Here is a 23,297-nt window from a genome sequence, read left to right as displayed (position 1 = left end):
AGGTGAAAGAAGCAAAAGACTTACTTCAAGATTCAGATTACCTTTAAGAAATAAGCAAAGGCTCTAGGGATTTAGCTACCTTAAATTTTATTTTCTTTTGTCTTTGTGTGCTTAAATCCAATATTCTTTATATTTCTGTACAACCTCAATACTTGCACATACTTGCACGTATTAAGTTGTCATGAGGATATCCTCTTTCTTTCAAGTATCTTGAGGTCATACTTTTTCCTTAAGCAATTATTTTAGCTTTTTTTTAATTATAATTTTTACTGAACATTTTTTTTAGCTTGATAAAATTTGGAACCTGGTGAAATTGGAACAGATCGGTGTCTTCTTGGGGTCTTTTAGATTTTTCAGTTTAACCAGTTTGTAACTTGGGCAGCTCCATACGTCAGATCCTGCAACACTGCACATGTGCAATTTAAAATGTTGAAGTTAAAGGTAATTTTTATATATTTTTTCCTCTTCTTTTTACTAAAGTTTATTTTTATTTTTCTCTTTTATTTTTCTCTGGTCTGTCTCCTGGGGAGAAATAAGGGCTGTTACCTGTTGATCCTATATGGACAAGAGGTAACGCTATAGCAATTCTTCCATTTTTACATTTTACTAGTCAGGTATGAAAGCCCTATGTTTCCCATATAGCCAAAGTTGGGAGGAGGACATCATATGAGATGCCCCCTTGGAAGATAACTAGTAGCAGGTGAAAAATCCAAGCTACTACCCCAGGATAGGAGAAGGCAGGATGCGAAGCCCCAAAGGGTTTTTGGGAGAGGAGCTGTTTAAGACCTCTGGCCTACCACCCTATGGGCTCAGCCCTGTTTGCTACAACTTCAAATATGAGAGACAATTAAGCTGCACCCCAAACAGTATGGCTGTTACTTCTGCCTCATTGAATTAAGTCTGTACTCACCAGCCCTCCAGCAGAATGACCTTCTGTGTTACTTTCCATACCTGAAACCTTTGATTGGACATTGCCGGCAGATGGAGCACTTAGTCTGGTGTTTTACTTGCTCAGCAATGGCCACCCGGTGAAGGACCGCCAGCCACACCATTGACTGTGGCTCTAAGTTTGCCCATTCCAGGAACTGAGCAGCCTCGATGGCTGGTTTGCCATTTCCCTAGAAGAAGGAAAAGAGACAATCAAGTTCTACAACTTGCAAGGATGTCCACTCCTTTCCTCTGAATCTGCCATATACAGTATTCAATTTCCTGGGTTTGAGAAGGATTGAACAGGATGAGAATTATTGGATTTGGTTAATTTAACAATTTACATGACAACAAGCAGGCTGAAAACAACCTAATTAACCATTAGATTCAGATTAGAAGTACGGTGGTGTTTTTTTAAATAAGGGGTATTATTGTACAATGCAATTCATTCCATGAGTGCTTTCTACATTTGTGTGCGCATATCTCAAAATAGGTAATATTAAAAATGCCTATGCAATTAAAAATAAAAAAGACAGCAACATATTGCAAAACGTTATATAAACAGACATTCAGAATGAAGTGTTAACGATTATTAAAAAAGAAAGAGGACTTTGCCTGTGCCAAAAATAACCAACCGATCAACCACAGTAAAACAAAACTTTGTAGGGTTGGGCTGGTGACACTAATGAGACACTTTTCTTGCGCATCTGAGTGTTACATCAGTTTGCCCTGATCTATGTCTTATATAACCCTAGAACTATGCAGAGCTGAGTTTCCCAACCTAGGCAACTCCCAGATGTGTAGACTTCAGCTCCAAGAATTCCCCAGTCCTTGCTGAGAATTCTGGGAGTTGAAGTCCACATAACAAGAGTTCTACATTGGGAACGTTGTTATAGAGCAGTGTTTCTCAACCTTGGCAACTTGAAGAGGTGTGGACTTCAACTCCTAGAATTCCCCAGCCAGCTTCACATCCTCAAGTTGCCAAGGTTGAGAAATACCGTTATAGAGGATAGGAAAGACCCAAATGGGCTAAGTAACTTCGATCATAAGCCATTCATATTTCAGACCACAAGATATTAAGATGCTATGTGGATATCTGGACAAAGGGATGAAACTCACAAGACTACAATGCCTTTCATACAGCCTTTCATATATGAGGGCATCAATGTGTGAAAAACTCTTTGTGGCTTTATGCCATAACGATAAATCTAGGCACAATATTGATTGGAGGTATTTTCTTCTTACTCATGCTTTTTCTTCATCTGGGATGATTGACTGAATGGGCATTCTTGAATAAGTAATAGAAACGGGTTCATATTGTATTCTGGCTCTGATGGAATTCTTTCTACCTCCCCCCCAAACCGCTGATAGGTAAGCTGACCTGTTACAAGTGAGCATCATTGAGAGAGTGTGATTAAATATGCTTGCCAGTAGCTGTATTTATGTTTTTTGTTTGCTTACAGCTTTATAGAGAAATGTTTCAGTCTGGTGAGTAAATTTCCAGTTTAAAGCTTCACCATAGGGTCAACTTTACTGTATTTGTTATAAACTGGAAATAATGAGTCACAAAGGAACTGAAATACTGCAATAGGAAGGTACCCTGATACTGTGGCTACATATTTTTTATGGCAGCTATAGGGGTTCTACTCCCAAGCTGTTGTAATGTACTGTATAAAATTTAAAATAGAGCCACTTTAGTCTAGGGGTTAAGGCACCAGAAACCAGGAATCTGTGAGTTCTAGTCCTGCCTTAGGTGTGAAAACCAGCTGGGTGACTTTGGGCCAGTCCTTCTCTCTTAGCCCAACTCACCTCACAGGGTTGTTGTTGTGGGGGAAAGAGGAGGCAGGAGCATTAGATATGTTCCCCGCCTTGAGTTATTTATAAAGATAATAAAGGCAGGATAAAAAAATCCCCCCAGAATTCTAACATATATTACATCCTATGGGTATCTTCCACCACTCTCCTTGATAAGGGAACCTTCTCAGAATATCAACTGGGGTAAAACCAAGGATGTCTTGGGGGTGTTTGTCAAAAAAACCTCAAGATTGTGGTTGCAATTATGTGATCAAAGTCCCACCCCTTTTTTATGGGCACGTTTGTTTGTTTGTTTGTTTATTTTTCAAATTTCTATCACCGCCCATCTCCTAAAAAGGGGACTCTGGGCGGTTGCATGCATGATGCACGTAAAAAGGGGGCAGGGCCCCAAGCACACGCCTGTCTCTGCCATTTTGACTTTTTCAACCCCTCCTACAGGCACCCCTGGGAAAAGCCCACCAGCCTCACTTACAAAGCGAAAACAGCTGCGCACGCTGGGCTCCACGTTGCTCCCACCAAAGGCTGCCACTTCCCCCAGCTGTCGCGGAACCTGGATGGCTTCGTGGAGCAAGACGCCGAGGTGCCTCTGGTCGCAGAGCCCGCTGGAGCTGGCCACCTGGCTAAAGAGGTCTAAAAAGCAGGAAGGAAGGGTATGGAGGAACCAAAATAAGTGGGTGGAGAGAGACAAGGAAGGGCTGCTGAAATCACAGCCTTCCCCTGGCAATCTTTCTGGTCTTGTAGGAAGAAAATAAGCTTGACCTTAATGTCTGAACTGTTAAAATGCAGAGGGGAAATTTTATTTTTGTGAAGGCCTCCAATGGGGAATTCTTTACATTCTCACTGAACTATAGTCTCCAGGACTCTTTGGATAAAGACACAATGGTTGACATATGGACGTGCACATTTTCAGCAGAGCTACAACTTATCTGGCAAAGCTTTAGCTTCAAGGAATCTTTGAATGTCAAGGAATATCAAGCCAACCACCATACAAATTTTACACATTGTCAGGGGCAGCTTTATCATGAGCCATCTGCCTTGGGCAGCCCATACTGGCTGGGGGCTGGGGTGGCAAAGTTTCAGGAACAGCGCAGTGGGTTCCAGGCATCCCGTTCCCTGTGCCCTAAATTGGTTTGCAGCGAAGAACCTGACCCCAACCCATTTTGAAACCAGATGGGAGATGCAATCTGGTCTTTCAATTCAAGCAGCAATTTCTCCCAAGTCAGATCTATCCTTCTGCTCGGTTTGACTTAATAAGGAGGAGCTGGGGAGAAAACAATGGCCTGCTTGAAAACTCTGGAGCATTACCTAAGAAGCACCCTTCCTGGGAACAAAGGAAGACCCAACTTGGGAAAACCTCTTGCTCTTGCAGGACGGCACATGCCTCTCGGTGCAGAAGCTTCCCTCCACTGCCGAAATGAAGAGCACCATCCGTGCACAAGAGCTATGAAATATGGCTGCAGTCAAGATGCTGTTTTCATATTGCAACATTGGAAAGATAAATGTATGGCCCTATTTACTCAATGGACTGAAGACCTGATTACACTTGCCACCTGTGAGAGGGTTGCCTATAGACAGAGACTTTGTATGGATAAGTATAATGAAATATGGGACTCATTTATACAAAATACAGTAGTTAGGGAAATGTATGTTGCTTATATAATTGTATTAGAAATTTTATATATATATATATATATATATTTAATACAAATATGATGCATATATATATGCATCATATTTGTATTAAATATATATAGAATTGTAATTGTTTATTGTTGTAATGACATGCTATATTTCATATTTTTTATTTCATTTCCTTCTGTTATTTCTTTCTTATTTTTTTAAGCACTTGCTATGTATTTTTTTTTATAACGCATGTATCTTTGTGGGGTTTTTTGTTTTCCCCCTTTTCTGTCACTATTTTAACAAGCCATATAACAAACAAACAAACGAATAAATGAAGATGTAGAGCTGTTTTCTCAGCTGCAGCTGCCCTGGACTCTCTCTATCCTTGCTAAATCTGGAAGCCTCCCACTTGGATTCCACCAACCACCTTCTGCAGAGTGACTCACACTGGAATTTCTCTTTCACGTCTGTGCTGCAGAGACACGCAATGCCCGTCTTGAAGGAGAGTGCCCGCATCTTCCCGCTGCGCCCACTGAAAGACAAGGAGTGGGGTGAAACATTTGTCCTCTGTTCAACTATAAAAGCTCCATCTTCTGCCCGCTTGTCAGAGGGGTGGGGAGCTGCGCTTCGCCTTTAGACAGCTTCTCTATTTAGCCACCATCTTCTTCCTTGAAAGCTCCATACATAGTTCTAACCCTGCGCCCTGAAGTGACGGAGCAGAGGCCTTGAGAAGCTAACAAATCTATATCAGCTCAAATTCCTGTGTCCCCTACCAGCATGGATTTTGCGGGAGGCCCTTCGCACAGTCACTCATGCCCTGGTCTTCTCCCATATAGACTACTGTAATGTGCTCTACATGGGGCTACCCTTGGAGAGTATCCAGAAGTTACAGCTGGTCCAAAATGCGGCCACACAAGCAATTATTGGTGCCCCTAAAGGTAAAGGTAAAGGTTTCCCTTGACGTAAAGTCCAGTCGTGTCCGACTCTAGGGGGCGGTGCTCATCTCCGTTTCAAAGCCTTGGAGCCGGCGTTGTCCATAGGACACTTCCGGGTCATGTGGCCAGTATGACTCACGGAACGCCGTTACCTTCCCGCCGAAGCGGTACCAATTAATCTACTCACATTTGCATGTTTTCGAACTGCTTGGTGTGCAGAAGCTGGGACGAGCAACGGGAGCTCACCCCGCCGCGCGGTTTCGAACCGCCGACCTTCCGATCGACAGCTCAGCGGTTTAACCCGCAGCGCCACCGCGTCCCTATTGGTGCCCCTAGATCGGCACATATTATACCACTGCTCCGCGAGCTGCATTGGGTGCCGGTTTGCTTCTGGGTGCAATTCAAGGTGTTGGTTATCAGCCCTACATGGCATGGGACCAGGGTATCACCTCATCCCCTTTACATCTACCTGTCCCACCCCATCATGCAGAAAGGGCATGTTACAGACCCTGTAAGTGTGCCTTCTCTGCAGTGGCCCCCACCCTTTGGAATATTCTTCCCCAGAGATAAGGCAGATTCCATCTCTTCTGGCTTTTCGTAAACAACTAAAAACCTGGCTTTGCCATCTCGCTTGGGGCGGGAGGGGGAGTAATCACTCCTGGAGATGGTTAGCGCCCTAAATGGCCTCTTAGATATATGAGAGCGATTTTCCAACTAGCCTCGTCATTTGGATTTATTTGCATACTACATTTGTATTTATATTTTTATGGTATTTTAATGTTTTATTCTGGTTGTAAACTGCCCAGAGTCCCCCCTTTGGGGGGAGATGGGCAGTGGCAAAATTTGATAAATTAATAAATAAAGTAAGTATTTCTCATGCTGATAAAGAAAACAGCAGCAACCAAAACAATGAACAGATACTGAGAGGCAAGCGTCCACCCCTTTGCCCTGAAGGAAACGGACAGGAATTTTGCTGCTGTAAAATGCGTATATAAAGATGTCCCGTTTGAAAGTGAGGAACCTGCTGGAATTCTGTGCTGTAACTTTAATTTTTCTTCTAATAAATACCATTACTACAGATCCTAGATTCTCATCCCTTGGATTCATTCCTTCCCGTCTTGGAAGGAGGAGCAAGGAGGAAGATTTGTTTTATGGAAAATGCAAAATGGCTGATGCTTGAGATGAACCAAGGGTGACCATTTCCTTTGTGCCCCAGGGATGAATGAGGAAATGACTGCTTTTCTCAGAGGTAAGAACCCCAAAGAGATACTGTACGTTTCAGCAAGCTTTGGTTATTTGCCTCTGTCCCTAATACCTGTCAAAAACGTTGAGCAGCCAATTCAGGCTCATGTCGACACAAAGTGGGACATTGACTAGGATGCCTCTTTCTTCCTCAAGCCGCTCATACAGAGAGGTTAAGCAGTGGATCACTTCAACCACATCCATCACATGGTCACTCGGCTGCAGCTCATGCTCAGTGAACACCTCCAAGGCTGTCGACAGCGTCACCATGTCCACTGTGGGGGGCCAGAAAAAGAGAGGGTCAAAACCAGGAGGGGATCGTTCCTGGGAGGAAAGTGAAGAAAGGAACCACAGCACGTCTCAGCAGAAGAGAATCTCTGGAGCTCAGGGTTGAGCTGGGCAGTTCTTGGTGTCCTCTGACATTTCATGACCCAACCAGGTGACATCATCAGTGCAAGGGAGTGTGGGGTTTCCTCCCTGTTTATATGCAGTCGCTTGCCCTGCCAGTGTTGGTGGGGGTGTGGTTTCCTCCTTGGTGATCCCTTGATTTGGGTATTGTTTTCTGCTTGATTGTTGTCTTTTTGTGTCCTGAAAATCTAGAACACACCCCCTCCAGCAGCCCACATAGAGAAAAGCAGGGATTGGCACCAGACAAACAATCCATCCCCCAACTACTGGGAGAGGGTGAGATGGTGAGATGTACTTGTTGTGGGCTGCATGGAAGCTTAGTTATGGCACAAGGTCCCTGGGTTTTAATTTTTCGGTCTTCATGTTTTTCACTGTAAATAGATGTTATTTTATCTCTTGGTGGTGAGCCGCCCAGAGTTTGGTTCAAGATGGGCGGCTATATCCTCAAGGCCAGATAACTTCCCAGTGCTGGATTCAGACTGACATGACAGAAATGATTCACAAGATTCGGAGCGTTGTGGACATCCTGTTGCTTTAGAGCAGGCAGGATTTGAACTGGGATGGGAGAGTCCTCCCACCAAAAGGGGCTGAACCGGAGTTGTTTTTCATCTCCCTGCCTCCAAAGCAAGTGGGAGGAGTTATGTGCTCGTGGACAAGATCCACCAATAAAACCCTGCCCATCAACCCAGAACTTGGAGGGAGCATGGTATGCACAATCCCCAACTGCAGTGAGCTAGATTTCCATCTTCCATAGTCTCTCCATCCTTTTTCAAACTGGAATTACAGAAGCTCATAGGACCTCTAATATCCACACAACCTTATCAAGTAGGAAATGGAGGTGCAGGCAAGTCTGCGCACATATACTCCTCCTTTACATAAACATATTAAGATCATGGTGCAGATTGACCTGAATTATGCCAGAGGCAAATGACAACTTGGTGGGATGGAAGGAAGAGCAAAGGAAAGGCAGGGCTTACATCGCAAAGCCTTCTGCACACGGCGTAGCTTCATGGCTGTACGGTAAGCAGAATACTTGATGTTGTTCAAGTCAGCTGAGAAAACAAACAGGAGAGAAAGAAGTGAAGCCGTTGATTTCACATACTTTCCATTGACAATGGGGGATCCTGGCTCCCTAGAATACTCTTCCCCTAATTGGAACTGTCCAGACATGCTGGGCCTGCAACTCCTGGGTTTCTTCAGCTGGTACACTACCTAGGAATTCTGGGAGTTGCAGCCATAATATATTTCGGGGTGACATGCAGGGAATGGTTGTTCTAGATTTTATTGAATGATAGTTCCCACTATCTATGCCAATGGTTGGGCTGCCTGGGATTGATGGAAGGTTGATAAGCCTAGAAAATAAAGGTTTCCCATCTCCGCTGTATGTATCAGCTCTTCAAGGTAGACTAGACTTGGAAACCAAAGTATACTAAAAGTACTCTTACTATGGGGTTACAATAACAGAATCTTGCAAGTCTGAAAGCTCCTCCCCCCTCCCTGCCTTTATCTAGAAGAGAACTAGGGAGGGTCAACTCTGAGATGCTTTTTCAAATTACATTTCTGCCCTGGACTCAGATTTCTTTTATCTGACCATTGTCTTGGCGGCTCTTCTTCTTGGTCCTCAGGGTTAATTCTCGCAGCCCATTACAGTATGGGATAGCACGATTAGCCGTGGCACCACAATTTTGGCATTGGCAACTCAGGGTAAAATCATGAAGGTATTTGTCAGATTCTTTGGCAGCTGCTTTGAGCCAAAATTGGTTCTTTCCAAGCATGATTCTTGCAGAGTTTTCTTTAATGAGATTTATCAAGGTAAAAGGGGTGGAATTTTCTTTCTAAAAACCCTCTACTGATCTTGTGAGGAGGTGGGCCTTTCTACTGATAACGGAGAGCTTGCAGCTGGCTGTTTATGTGTCTTCTGAATCTTTACGGGAATCAATTCTTACAATATTCTAATAATGAATGGAAAGGAATCCTAGGATACACTAAGGCACTTTCCAATCTGCCTTCTTGCTGGCTTTCGAAGGCATCGCAGTCTTTCTTACCCAGTGTTTGGTATAATTCAGTCATCTTTGGATGGTCCCAACACGTTGTCTGGGCTTGGTGGCTAGAAAAAGGTATAGTGAATTAAGTCATAAGGCTACTTTCAGTTATAATTATATGTGTAAGGCTTTTGCAGAGATACAAACTCAGATATCTCATGGATCTGGGATGGGGAAAAGGAATGTCCAGGAAAATTTCCCCAGAATACCATGCATACTTAATTTTGGTAATAATAATACTTAAATTGAATGACTGGATGGAAGCAAATAATAGCAGGAGTTCAAGACTCGTATAAACAATACAAAAATGCACTGCCTTGGGCATCTTGGGCTCCTGCAGAATCCCATCAAGAACATACTGATTAGTACAGGAAAAATCAATGATATTGGTTTCTACAAAGTGCAAAATGAAGATTAAAAAAAAAAGAATATGGCGAAAGGGCTGAAGGTTGCTAAGAGTAATGAAGGTCAGGATACAAGAGGAAGCTTCCTGAGACACAGCTTGACACTCACTTGATGTAGTAAGGGACTTTATTGGGAGAAATGGCTCGTTCCCAAGGGACCTGGACTGAGGCTGCAAAGGAAAAAGAAGCGTCAGAATGAGGTGGTGCAATGGATAATATCCAGCCTCGTGTGGCGCAGAGTGGAAGGTGGCAGTATTGCACCCAAAACTCTCCCCACAACCCGAGTTCGATCCCAGCGGAAGCTGGATCCTCTCTTGGGTAGCTGGTTTAGGTTGACTCAGCCTTCCATCCTTCCAAGGTCAGTAAAATGAGCACCCAGCTTGCTGGGGGAGGTGACGACTGGGGAAGGCAATGGCAAACCACCCCGCTGTATAGTCTGCCAAGAAAACGTCACGAAAGCGATGCCCCCCAAAGGGTCAGACGTGACTCAGTGCTTGCACAGGGGACCTTTCACCTTACAATGGATAATATCAGACCATAGATGTGTAGGGCTTGCTCAGTCTTAGTGTTTTAAGATTCTGAGAGATCTGCAGGCAGAATGTTCCCCCGCACTGCGCCCTGTGCTGGTTTAATTTCTTTTTTTCCTTCAGCCTTCCTTGTGCATTGAAATCAGTGGCCCACTACGCAAGAGTATATGGAGGAAATCCACAATATTTAAGGAACCCTTGGGATTAGAGTTCCACTGCTTTGTAAAAAAAACCCAACACATTGATCCATCAGAACCTTTCCAATGCTGAATGAGGTTTTGAGTGGAGAGCTTTCTAGGGAGGGAAGGTGTCCTGACTTAAGCAAAAGACCACGCTGAGACGAGGAGATTGTCTCTAGAGTTTATTAACTGCTCTAGTAGACAGAAAATCCTACCAGACTGAAGGAGCGTGGGAAACCCAGACAGATAAACCCCAAAACTCAAGGTGGGTCTGTTCTGGGTTTCTTCGAAGGACAGTTCAAAGCCTCTAAATTTCGCATGCGTTTTCCCCCCTGGATAGGGCCCCCCTCCTGCTCACCATCCGTACTCATAACAGAAGGCCAGGAAAGCTCCCCTCTTTAAAAAGATAATTGTCCCTACCCACTGAAAAATTTAGCAAGGTAGAAGTGTGTTAAAAAAAGTTTCTCGCTGATTAGGGTTGTTTTAGAGGCATGTTTTTTTTAAAGTTGCACTGTGTTTTCTTGCACTACATCAGTGATGCTACCTTGACACATCCAGATGCTATTAGCTCAGTCTACTACACATTGGAGAAAAGCTTGAAACACAAGAGCAAAAAGTGTGTATAAGAGAAAAAAGGGTTTCCCCTCCCAAACAACTAACTTCACCATGAAAAAAGAGACTCAGTGCACATACTCGAGAGGAAGTGTTGCGATCCTGGCCCAAAGTCCCGGTGGGCATCTTGAAGGTGCTTCAGCCGGTCGTTGACAGAGACCTGTGCAGAAGTTGGAACCATCAAACTAAGCTGTGGGAAAAGTTCAGCCTTTCGGCCTGTGCAAGCAGTTCATGGCTGAGCACGTACAGAGACTTGAAAGCCAGCTGCTGTAGCACTGAATCCCCACTCGGGGGCGGGGGGGGGGCGGTATAGGACTTGTAGCTTAGCACGCCCAAAATGTGCCAGGTACAGGGAAAGCTGAAACAGGGCTCCAATAAAGACACATTCAGCAGGTAGCTTCCAAATCCAGATGTCCATATTTTGGGAAGGCAGGGGAGGGAGGACACAGGGCCGATGTCAAAAGCAGACTAGACAGGGTCCCATGTTGATCCAAGCCCTGTCCAAGGGGTCTTCCTGCCCCTTCCTCACCTGTAGTTGTTTCCAGCGTGTGTTGATCTGTTCCAGGGCACGAGAGTTCTCCATGGACAGGTGAACATCTGAGATAGCCAGCTGATGTGCAAGGTCATTCACAAGTTTCACTCCATCTTTCATGGGGGACAGCTCCTCTTGGAACGACTGGGAAGCCACATTAGTCCCAGACAAAGCAGTGAGATCAAAGTGGGGGGGGGAGGGCAGGGCACCGGGGGAGCAGAAAGGAAGTAACTGATCAGTGATTTAGGTCAATGTCCCATAGATACCATCTTGACCTCTGCCAAGCTTTCCACCTCCTACTAGGAATTCTGTGATTGTAAAATATGATTTAAGGATTGATAGGTTGTAAGAATCCAGTCATTGTGGTTTGTTCAACAAACCATCACTTCGAAGAATGCGCAAAGTATGGAATGGTGACTGTATGAAGCCCACCAGCAACCCTTTTCTGTCCTTAGGGACTTTTTTGCATGTGGGACGATTTGGGGAGGTAAGGAATCAAATGGGTGCCTTAAGCCTTGCAGATGTTGGAAGCATCTATTTCACTCCTTAAAACTCCTGTATTCCCCTCCCCAAACAGACCCTTACTCTACTGATGTTTGGCATGTATCACACAAGACATTGCAGAGCTTTCAAGCTAATGAATGTTCCACAATCCTGAGCCTACAGTACCTTCGTCTCCCCAGTTTTTCCCTCCAGGTCACTTGGACAAGCACAGGATGAGTTACGATTACCTTGGTGGCCTGGATATGCTCTGGCAAAGAATCAATGAAGAGATCTCCAATGGGCTCCCATGTCTCTTGCACACTCTCAGCTTGGTTGAGGGTAGTGCTGAGCTCCTCCATGGTCCCTTTGATCTCCAGCAGCTGCTCTAGGGTCCTCTCAATGTGACGGTGCTGGTCGACGCAGCGGGCAGTCAACTTCTCCCACAGTTCGCTGGCCACCGTTGCCTGCTTCCATACAAAACGGCTGATATTCTGAATCCGGTGTCGTGGGGAGACATCTAGAAACAGAGCATCAAGGAGGGTGAGGACAACTAACCTGATGTAAAATTTCCAATGATGCAACTGCAGATGGACTTTCAAAAGCCAGAGTGGAGAGCATAGCATTGGAAGAGCCTTGTAGGATCAGACCAATGGTCATCTAGTTCAACATTCTGAGTTATACAACTGTATTCAGAAACTCACAAGCATGGAGAGGAGGCTGACTGCCCTCTTCCACTTGTGATTACCAGCAGCTGGCATTTATTTTATGCTGCTTATGATCCAGGAGGTTGTAAACTATCAGAGCAATGAACAGATTAGTAGATCAAAAGAGAAGTCAAACAGGTTTGGGAAGATAAGGAATGAGGCAGAGATGGAGAGGAAGGAAGGTGTGACTGCACTGCCTTCACCATGGTTTCAGATTAACATCCACAGATGTATACATTTCCTCTGCACAGATGGTGGGGTGCCCTGGGGATATGAGTTTACAGAAACATCTTGTCTCATAGATACAGCATAAGCTTTCCATGCAGATAATCCCAGGTTCAGAATGTGAAGAAATATAAAAATATACAGAGCATACTTGGTAGCTGTAGAATGGGAGATGATGGTTTGGAGAGGAGGAATGGAATGGAACATCCAAGGGAAGGTCATGGCTAGCTGGCTGATATCCCAGTCAAGAGATGACACAACAATTTTTTGTGATGTACCCTGCTTGGTATAACTGGCTATCAATTATTTGTGTCCACTGATCTTCCTAATTCTGAATATCTGATTCCCCTAGTTACTTCAGAAAGGTCTTTATTCATTCTGGGCAACCTTTTCCTACCAAAGGGCTTTTCCTGGGCTTGGCTTTTAAGGCATGGGCTTTAATGAGGTTAATATCTCCTAAGATATCGCTTGGAAGAGCAGGAGGGTATTACTGTATCCACTAATACTGTTCTGAAGAAATTATTTTTCAAGATGAGAAGTCAGGTTGAAAGACCAATTCAGAAGCCAATACACTCCACCCACTGAGCCAGCAGCCCTCTGAAGCTCTGCAAGAGTAAGAACAGGAGAAAATGTTGGAAAGTGCAAGACTGGATGGATTAAGAAAGTGAGCAGATTTGCTAACCTTTGCTGTCGAGATTTACATCTTCCACTTCTTCAAATGGGTGCTGAGTAAGGAAAGCTTGAGCTGATTCCAAAACAGAATAAATGTATGGCCCCCGAGACTTCACTTCTTCCATGAATGCCTACATCAGGGAGAGAGGACCAGAAGAACTGAAGGGAACCCCAGGAAATATTGTGCCCATGCATATGACAGAACCCTTAAACCAGTGTTTGTCAACCTTGGCAACATGAAGATGGGTGGACTTCAACTCTCAGAATTCCCCAGCTAGCCACGCTGTCTGAAGAATTCTGGGAGTTGAAGTCCATCCATCTTCAAGTTGCCAAGGTTGACAAACATTGAATTAAAGGGTTGTGAACCAGACAGGAGGCATTTTTTGTTGTGACCTACACTTCGGATCTCTCAACCCTTGGAGATCCATGTAAACCCTCCCTTACGGCATTTTGAAAAGCAACCAAAAGAGCCCTTTTCCAACAAGCTTTTAACCCTAGCTGATTACTAGAGGTGTCCATCTTGGAAATTCACATATGGCTTTGTATTGTTTTATATCTTAACTCTGTGGTAACTCACCTCAAGTCTTGGTGACTGGGGCAGTTTATAAAAATTGAAAACAAGCAAATTAATAACAGCCAAAAGGCCCAAAATGTAGAGAACCACAGAGAATGTTTCATTCCCAGAATGGTAGGTTTACAACAAAATTATTTCCCAGCTGTTTAACCATTTTTCCTTTCCACTGGAATAAAATTTCAATTCCCCGCCCCTTGGGGAAGGTGCAGTATGTGGTGACTGTTAGCAAAGCATGAGCTCCAGGAAAACAAGACAGTGTGAGAAATAAACTCAAGATTGTACCACCTTCACTCTCTGTGGTGTAAGAGGTACAGAAGTGAAAACATTGCCAGGCTTTAAAGATTCTGTTACTTTAGCCTTTATTAATAGAATTCCAGTACTTCTTATGCATTCTGATGCCTTTCTCAGATGGCTTCCCTTGTTCTAATGCTAGGACTGGTGTGGGCTGTTGGTGCCTACCGTATGCCTCTCTTTCTCCTGCTGTACCAGGAGGACATCCCCACGGAGTGGTAGCTGGGCAGAAATATCCTCATCTTTTTGGCTAAGCCAGTCAATGATCTCCTGCAAGGGAATCTGCAGCTTGCTGCTGTGATCCGAGAAGGCCTCTAGACGAGCCCTGAGGAGGCAAAGAAGATGCTGAACACCAAGAGGACAGAAAATAGAAGACTTTGAAGCAAAGTTACACTTGGAATCTCAAAGCATACTAGAGTTCTAGATCATTGTTAGTAGAAGCCATTACTGATGCACACTGGAATTAGGCCTAGGTTCAGAGGAGGCTAGAGCATGTGTAACTTCTAGCTCAGGAAATCTGGAAAGTCCTGAAAACTCCAGGTGGAGACTGAAGCAGTTGGCTACCTGGACCACTAGGTGGGCTAAAATTTAATGGCCTGCCATTTCTGTGTTGCAGGGCAAGCCTCAGAATGATCAGCAATGGCAACTTGTGGGCTGTGGAATGCCCAACTGGTTCTCCATATGTGCTACAGAAGTTGACATGTTGTTCCAGTCACAGAAACTGAGGGATGTAACCTTATACCAAGTCAGACATTTGGACCGTGTTACACTTCTGTGTCTACCTCAGCCTGCAGCAACACGTATCCCACCAAATGTTTGGGACTATCTCTCCTGTCAGCCCCAGTGACAATACCTGAAGATGTGAGGTGCCTTCCAAAACAATTGGAAAGATTCAGCTTTGGAAATGGTGGTCCAGTTCTACAGTGATGGACAGTCCTTCTCTAGAATCTTGAGGGGTCCCTGGAATTACCTGGAAAGCCAAGGACCTGGAGACTTCTGCATGCAAAGCGGAAGCTCTGACCAATGATCTTTTCTTTGAGTGTTTGAGCAACCTGTCCTGCTGCTCTGCCTCTTCCCTCCAGAACAGTCTTTCTCAACCTTGGCAACTTTAAGAGGTTTGCTGGCTGGGGAATTCTGGGAGTTGAAGTCCACACCTCTTAAAGTTGCCAAGGTTGACAAACCCTGCTCTAGAACCTGACCTCCAACCTCTCTTAGACTCTGTCATCTGCCTCTGGGACTCTCTGGGTCTTGGTCTACCTCAGACAGAACTGTATCCCCATTTGAGGCCTCTCCCAGAACTGTGCTGAAGCATGCCGGGTGCAGACTCAATCTGGTGCAGGTTTGGCTTCTAACAGAATATCGGTACTCAGGGTTGAACTGTGGAGTCCTTGGTGCTCTCTGAGCTTGGCTGTTTGCTTGCAGACGTTTTATTACCTGACTAGACAACATCTTCAGTGCTAGAAGGGAGAGCAGAGAGCCCCACTCCTTTCTAGCACTGAAGATGTTGCCTAGTCGGGCAACTAAATGTCTGCAAGCCAACAACCAAGCTCAGAGAGCACCAAGGACTCCACGGTTTGGCTTCTCCTGTCTACTTCAGTTTCGTCCCCCGGAAGGCCATTGGTGAGACACAACAGTGCATCCTCTCCACTGTGTCTCTAACAGACCCAAGTTCAACAGTTGACTTTGGTGATGCCCAGACTGGTCCTTGGCCCCCAAATTAGATAAGGGCACTTTTGCAGCTGTTTACCGAAGGCTGTGTGATTTCTTCTTAATCTCGTTCCAGCAGAGATTCATTTCCAGAGGCATCTGGGGCCCAACAGCACCGTTTGGAGGTTTCTTGTTCACACTGGCTGGTACAGTGCCATCGCGGGCTGTTTTAACCTAAGTGGAAAAACAGAAAACCTGATCAAGGGAAGGGAAGCACAAAAGGAACAGAGTCAATTTGATTCAGGCATTTCCCTCTTTTGCCCCATAAATCAGTAGCTCGCTAGCTAGCTAGCTAACTGAGAGCAAGGCCCACTCCCTCTTTGCACTGAAGATGCTGCCTAGTCTGGCAATGAAACATCTGCAAGGAAACAACCAGGCTCGGAGAGCACCCAGGACTCCATATATTTGTTTATTTATTTAGCAGATCTCTATAGCCACCTATCTCATAGAACATGCCTCTGGGTGGTGAACCACAGTGACAATTAAAACAGCATGACAATGATTAAAACACGAAAGTACAAATATATATTTTTTAAATAGAAAAACCAGGATTGCAGGAGAATACTGATCCACTCATATAATAGAACCACCTTGCAGGCTCCCCCTGGGACTGATGGTTATAATGTTTTTAGCATATTTCTAGGTGTTTATTTGGTGCTTTGGGCATCCCATGGGCAGAAAGACAGAATAATATTAGTAACCAAAATTGTGCTTTAACGTAGTAGCCAGAGATTCAAAGGGAGGAGCGCAGTTTTTGGAGTGATCGGGAGTCAGTAGCTCAGGAGCAAATATTTGCTTGGAGTAAAGCTGGTTGACAAGAAATCGGGGAAAGAAATTGTGCACAGCACTGGATGACTGTGCCCCCCAGATCACCGTGTAGTTTTCAAAATGTAGATTCCTTTCTGCAGAGTGAAAGGCAGACCTCAGCACAAGCTTTCTCCTCCTCCTCCTCCTCCTCCTCCTTGCCATCATCATCATCACCACCATCATCTTCCCCACAACCACCATTTGGCTAAGAGACTGGTTACATATTGCCTCTTTTTCTCCTCTTCCTATTCAAGTTACAGAATCAATATCCTAACCATCGTCTCCCACCGTGGACCTTGTGGCCACCACCGTGCTGTACTTGCCTAAATGCCTGCCAGGTCCTTTGTCTTATCTGACTTTCTTGTTTGAAGTCCTTTTAGTTAAAAACAACAACACATGGGAAGGTAGTGTGCAGAGCACCCATCAAGGGAACCACACCACCTAGCTGCCCTTGGCTGATCTCACAAAATGGAGCAGGGTTGGTGCTGGTTGGTCTTTGGATAGGCCATCCCATGTTTTTAAAAACATCCCAGAAGGAGACACTGGAAAACCACTTCCATGTTCCATATCCCACTTTCCAAGAAAGCTATACAGATGCTTCCATGAAGCCACCAGCAGTTGAGCAAAACTCAAGGGAGACTTACCTTTAGTTGAAGCTGCAGTCTACATTTTCTGTTCAGCTTGCTGCTAAATAAATTTTCTCAGTTAGAGGACAGACACGCGCATGCACGCACATACACAGATGCATTTCAAATTACTTGTTCTCTGTTACTGCTGTTCTTTTCTGACCCAGGTCATAACCTGCATTCCGAAGCTTTGGCCCAGATCGTTGCAAACCAAGATGTTCCGAATTCATTTTGCCCAAACTCAATTTACTCAAAGTTTGCCACAATGTGTTGTAGGCATTTTAACTTGGGGGAGGGGATCTCAGGAGGGCATTTCACCATCTGTCCACCGCTGTGTTAGCTCCTTGCTCTGCATTTTCTCAAATTCACTTTGGCTTCCCTCTCTGCGGGCTCCCTTGTGTCAGATCGATACGGAGAGAGTCTTGCAACGTAAACACCAAACAACACCATTTCCCTGTTTCAGCTTTGTGCATTTTACAGCACAACTTCATTTGGGGGGCATGCATGCGCTAAAACGTCTGCTTTCTATTTCCCAACGACTGAGCAATCTCAAACAGATGTATACCAACTAGACCGAATGACTTTTCCTTAAGCAGAGGAGCAAATTTCTTTTCTAACCAAAGAGATTTACAAGCAAATGGCACCTGAACAGATGCAACGTGTTTTTCATTTTGTCTGGAAAGCTGCTTTTCCCAAACACCCCTTTTCAATTATCTTTTTTCAAAAGCAACCATCAGGCTGCCATTCCCACTGTTAGTTTCATAGGCTGGCCTTTCCCATCCCATTACCTGCTTGTATTTTTTTATCTGCTGACAGAAATCAAAGATGTCAGAGAGAAAACGGGGCTCCGAACTGTAGAAAGCAACCTCTATTCTTCATACACTCTATGTTGGCTTCAAGGAAGAACTTGATTTGGTCCCCAGTGTGGGACAAGATGGGTCTCCTTAGAGTGAATCAGCAAAACCTTCCTTTTTTGCTTGGCAATTAAACAGAAGTTTCACTACAAAGACATTATTCCTGCATAGCAAATACCAGTGACACAGAAAATGGAATACTTTAGAACTGCCTTCCATCTGCAGTTCCTCATTCCCAAGTGTTTCAGCCCAAGTACATTAAAGCATCATAAAGTTCTTCATGGAAGGTTTACTTCTGAGAGCATACTTATCAGTCCTAATATTCCACAGTCTGCAGATATTGGATTCTCACAGAGCACAAACTGAATTAGAAATCCAGTAGGTCGCAGGAGGGAGGACTCCTCCAATAAACTGTTCTACCATAGATGGATTTTAAAAAATCTTGTCCAAAATAGACCTTGTAACATTTCTACGTTATCCCTCTATATGTATCACAGGCAATTAGGGGAATTATCATCAGGGAAGGAATTTTAGAGAGGAAGATAGAGATGAAGAATTGGACTCAGCAAATTAATAGTTATTAGCTGGAGACTTGAAATAGTTTTATGCACAGATAGACAGACAGACAGACAGACAGACATGGCAAAAGCATCAGTCCAAAGAGTTTCTCCATGCATTCCAAAAATCTTTCTAGCAGGGAGTGCCCCTATCCTAATTTTGGGAAGCATTGCTCCATTTGGACAGGTGAAAAGTTTCATTCTTGTTCCACGGAGTACATCCTGAATATACCCAAGATATCCTCCACCTGGCAGAGTTTGGAATGCTGTGCCAATTTCAAGCCAGGCTTTAATCCACAGGCTCCTCTCCCCACCCCACTCCATCCTAATATGCCACAATATCAAAATCAATACAGATTTATGAAAAAAAGAAAGAAAATACTGCCAGCTCAAGCTTAGAAAGATGCCCTTTATAAATCATTCACATCAAAGCTGGTGCAGCTTGCTGTGGTCACCTGGGCTGTTCCACATGCCCAGGCAGGCTAGCACCCTGCTCTGAACCAACCATAGTTACCCAAAGTCCAAGAGGGGAACCGTTACCAGAATCCAAATTCTTTAAAGCAGCAGGTTGCCCCTGGGACAGCAGAAGAGAACTTGACTGGGTAGTAGACCCACAAAAGACATCCACCACTTACAGAGAAATGCCAGAAGAGGTCCAGGTACAATGGCTCAATGTGAAAAGGGACCTTTCTCACCACTTCACTTGAAATCAAATATTTTTGGGGTGTGGGTGTGTGTGCACACGCAGGGACCAGTTTTCTAGCTTCAGCCTCAGCATACCAATTGCTTGCTACACAAGATGTCCATCTGGTTGATCCACTCACCCCTCTCTCATTCCCCCATCTGCAAACCAGATCAATGTGCAAAGGCTTTCTTTTTAGACCAAGGCAGGCATTCAGCCCCCATGGACCATGGCTTACCTGTTCAGAAGTTGGTAAAGAGCTCCATTGGGAAGCCCAGCCTGGCTGTCACCTCTTTTCTTCCCCAAGCCACCCCAAAAGTTGAGGAAAAAGTGTGGTGGTGGGGGAGCAGCAACCAAAAGGGAAGGGCAGGAGGGGCCAAAGACGTTGCTTGCTGCCTTCACGGCTGACCCCCTTGGAATCCGCAGGGGGTGGCAGAGTGGCAACCACCGTTCTCTGTGTGAATCACAGCTTTGTCTAGATGGAATTCCAGCAACTTCCAGGCTGTTTTGACTCTTGGGGGGTGGGGGGAGGGCAAGAGAGAAAGTGCAACTGCTTATATGTGAGGAAGGCTAAGTGTTATGGGCAAGGCTTTTCTAACTCTCCCAAGCATGGATGTGTGACGGTCACGCTTGACTCTGTATTGCTCAGACAAAAGGAAGCTCAGCCAAGCGCCGGAACGGCCTTTGGGATCGGACCTTCTATGCACGGGGATGTGGGGAGGCAGGGTCCCTGCTAGAAATGGGCTTGAAATAAAGGTTCCACATAACACTTTATATAGCCCTAGAGCATCAGGAGGTGCCTAGGTCTAGGTAAAAAGAAGTCCTCTACAGCAATGGCTGAGGGTCTCGGAGTCTGATGGGGGAAGTCACACATGTTCAGCTACAGGTTCATGGGAGCCCCGTGCAGCAGAAGCTTTCAACTGCATGGCAGAAGAGCCACTGTGTCGTTTCAGCCTTCCCGCCTGCTCCCCAGTAGTCAGGGGAGTGATGGGATGAACTCAGAAACGGGAATATTGAAGGCAGGACCAAAAGCATGGGATTCATCCATCTTTAGTAGCTGTGCAAATCAGGGACCATTGACCATTGGCTCCTGCTCTGCAAAACTACTTTTCCAGACAGCTATTAAAGGTACATAAGCCCCTCCTTTTGCCCTGATTGCTGCCCCAGTTCAAGACGCCAATTCCCATGCTCGGGGGTCCTTTTGGGTCTCCACACATGGCTAACTACATTGTACATACAGTAGTCTGGGGCTACTGAGAATTGCGATTCTGCAGCGTTGGGTGGGGGGAAGGAGGAAATCACAGCCTCCCCCACCCCTGTCCCTGAGCCACACGTTGGAAGGGGTGGTGGTGGCAGGTGCTTGACAGAAAGGAGAGGCTGCTAGAGTTGGGAGCAGCCGTTGCTGGCATCTGGGACTCCTGGGAAGTCCCTGCTTTCCCTGGGGAAAGCAGGAATTCCTGGCTTGCGCTGCAGCCTTTGGCACCAAAGGGGGAAAATATGCATTGTTTTTGCCAAGAGAATTCCATTCCCATCAGCAAGCATCTCCCACAGATTTTTGCTTCAAATGGCATCTCCTTGCTCCAGCCCACCTACAAGCACATGATAAAAAGTCCCTTCTCACTTCTGCTCCGACTCTGCCTGCTTCTTGTTCCATCAGCCAGCCTCCTGGACTTGACCACTACCCACCACCTCTGCCTCACTTTCCCTCTGTTCCTGAGAGCTAAACCTCTCACTGTTGATGGCCTTCCTAGAAACCATCTTCCAGATACCTTAGACCATGCCAGCTGGGGAATTCTAGGAGTTGGAGTCCACACATCTTCAAGTTGCCAGGGCTGAGGAACATTGCCTTAGACAGTATTGCCCAGCCACCTTGCTTACTGAGGAAGGCTGGCCTAAAGAACAGAAGGCCAGCTAGGGCAGGAACTGGGCTGGCTGTGGTCCTCCAAAAGAGGAAAGGGGAAACTGAGGCAGGATTGTCTATGAAATGTTATCGTAAGGGAATGCCACCCTGAATCAGCATCCTTTTTGCTTTTCTCTGTAGAGGTGTGAGTTTTCTTTCTTTTGAGTAGATAAAGAAATCAGGAGAGAGGCTTGGGGGAGAAAACAACTCCCTTTCGTAGGACTAGGGAAGCCCTGCTTTTCTTTTCATTAGAATTCCCAGAACTTGGCCCCAGCACGGAAGGTAAGGCTTAGATCCGTGGCAGGTCCCCCCCACTCCATACTTCACAAGTTTGTGAGGAGTGGCCAGGAGGCAGGTGTCCTAACAGCCAGGAACCACGCTGAGACAAGGAATTGGTCTCTAATGTTTTATTGCTTGTACATAACAGGAATCCTAACAAACTGAAGAAGCGTGGGAAAAACCCAGACATATAAACCCCAAAGGTTAAGGCGGTCCCGATCTGTGTCTCTTTGAATGGCTGCCCAATTCCTCAGTGCTACGCATGCGCTTAACAGTCTGGATGGGAGTCCCCTGCTCGCCATCCTTACTCATGACAGCAGGCCTTCTCAGTGGTGACCCCCAGTTTATGAAACACTCTTTCCCCAGAGATATGGATTGCCCTCCTCTAGAAGTATTTCAAAGTAGCATGGTTCCAGTGAGCATTTGGCCCTTAGGTCAAGCAAATGGTACCTGTGATGTACTAATTTGTTTATTGTTGAATTCTATTAATTGTATATGTTATTAAAAAAATTTTTTTGGCTTAGTTGCATTCTACCTGGAATCTGTTACGGTTAGGGTGGGCTATCGATGTAACGGGCAGAAGGAATAACCTTGAGGAACAGGAGGAAGAGCTGCAACCAAGACAATGATCAGATAAAAGAAATCTGAGTCTGGGCCAGAAATGTAATTTGAGAAAGTGCCTCAGACTTGACCCTCTCTAGTTTTCATGAAGATAAAGGGAGGGAAGGAGGGAGGGGGAGGCACATTCAGATTTGAAATATTCTCTTACTATAACCTTATAATAAAAGTAGCATTAGCTTGTGTGTCTTTGGTTTCCTAGCTTGGTCTGCCTTGGAGGGCTGACATAAGAATTGTAAAAGCAAATAATAAATGAATAAACCAATCAGTAATAATGGCTCACCAATGTCAAGCACAGTTCAGGCTTCTTGCTATCTCATTAAGCTTTATAGCAGGCCTAGCAGCATTCTTGCAGATGAGGACTTGCAATGAAAGCCTCCCGTTATTAATTTCAATTAGTTAATTCAGCCCCACCAGCATGCACGGTCCCATAACTGAACAAAAGCAGTTTTGATCTAGATATGAAAGGTACCCAGAGATCATGTCATCCAACCCACTGCTCAGTGTCAGATTCCAGTACAGGACTTAATGCACTATCCAGCCTCTGCTTAAATGCCTTCCATAAAAAGAAAGCCTAATACCAACTGGGGCAGTCTTTAAATGCAAAATCCTTATAGTTCCAAACCGGGTACATCTTTCCCAGTCAAGAAAAGAGCATATAATATTTCAGGATGCTGTGTGGCAGTCGCTGATGTGCAACCCTTGCTGTGGTATGTAAGGACTTGAAGAAAGTGGAAAAAAAATGAAATTCTAAGGGCCCATATTACAAGCCTGCTTCCATGAGTGCAGTTAGGGAGCATCTCCTTTATAAGATCCATGAAGGTGAGCTGCTAAGAAATAGAGTAACACCTTGCACAGGTAAGGCAAAAAGACAGCAGTTGGGCAGGTTGAAGGGGAAGGGCTTACCTGAGACTGAGCATAGGAGGTGCTGTTGCGACGGGATGCTCCTGTGGTGTGCCATTCACGACATCTTGGGAGGGTGAACGAGCATCCCTGCATGACCATTGGCTGCATTAGAACAGATGCTCATGAGGACCAACACTGGGTTGGGCAATGGAAACTGGAAAGGACA

General features: G+C 45.2%; 1 protein-coding gene across 4 annotated transcripts in view; it reads right to left on the bottom strand.

Moving 5' to 3' along the window:
- DRP2 (dystrophin related protein 2) overlaps positions 1-23,297 on the bottom strand; it is a 35,908-nt gene extending 12,611 nt beyond the window's left edge. For 3 of the 4 annotated variants that reach the window (XM_063313590.1, XM_063313589.1, XM_063313591.1), the window contains exons 1-14: positions 23,132-23,297; positions 15,943-16,076; positions 14,364-14,520; positions 13,341-13,461; positions 11,978-12,246; positions 11,244-11,390; positions 10,796-10,874; positions 9,506-9,566; positions 8,996-9,057; positions 7,928-8,002; positions 6,616-6,817; positions 4,812-4,897; positions 3,215-3,372; positions 952-1,118 (exon numbers count right to left, since the gene is read on the bottom strand). In XM_063313590.1, coding sequence (XP_063169660.1) covers positions 952-1,118; positions 3,215-3,372; positions 4,812-4,897; positions 6,616-6,817; positions 7,928-8,002; positions 8,996-9,057; positions 9,506-9,566; positions 10,796-10,874; positions 11,244-11,390; positions 11,978-12,246; positions 13,341-13,461; positions 14,364-14,520; positions 15,943-16,076; positions 23,132-23,239 — 1,826 coding nt within the window. In that variant the 5' untranslated portion in view covers positions 23,240-23,297. Of the gene's footprint in view, positions 1-951; positions 1,119-3,214; positions 3,373-4,811; positions 4,898-6,615; positions 6,818-7,927; positions 8,003-8,995; positions 9,058-9,505; positions 9,567-10,795; positions 10,875-11,243; positions 11,391-11,977; positions 12,247-13,340; positions 13,462-14,363; positions 14,521-15,942; positions 16,077-19,666; positions 19,736-23,131 lie in introns of those variants that run through there. The other variant, XM_063313592.1, reaches the window with a different exon arrangement.

This window comes from Candoia aspera, chromosome 12, assembly GCF_035149785.1.
Source record: "Candoia aspera isolate rCanAsp1 chromosome 12, rCanAsp1.hap2, whole genome shotgun sequence".
Classification (NCBI taxonomy): Eukaryota; Metazoa; Chordata; class Lepidosauria; order Squamata; family Boidae; genus Candoia; species Candoia aspera.
This window is presented reverse-complemented; position numbering and strand designations above follow the sequence as displayed.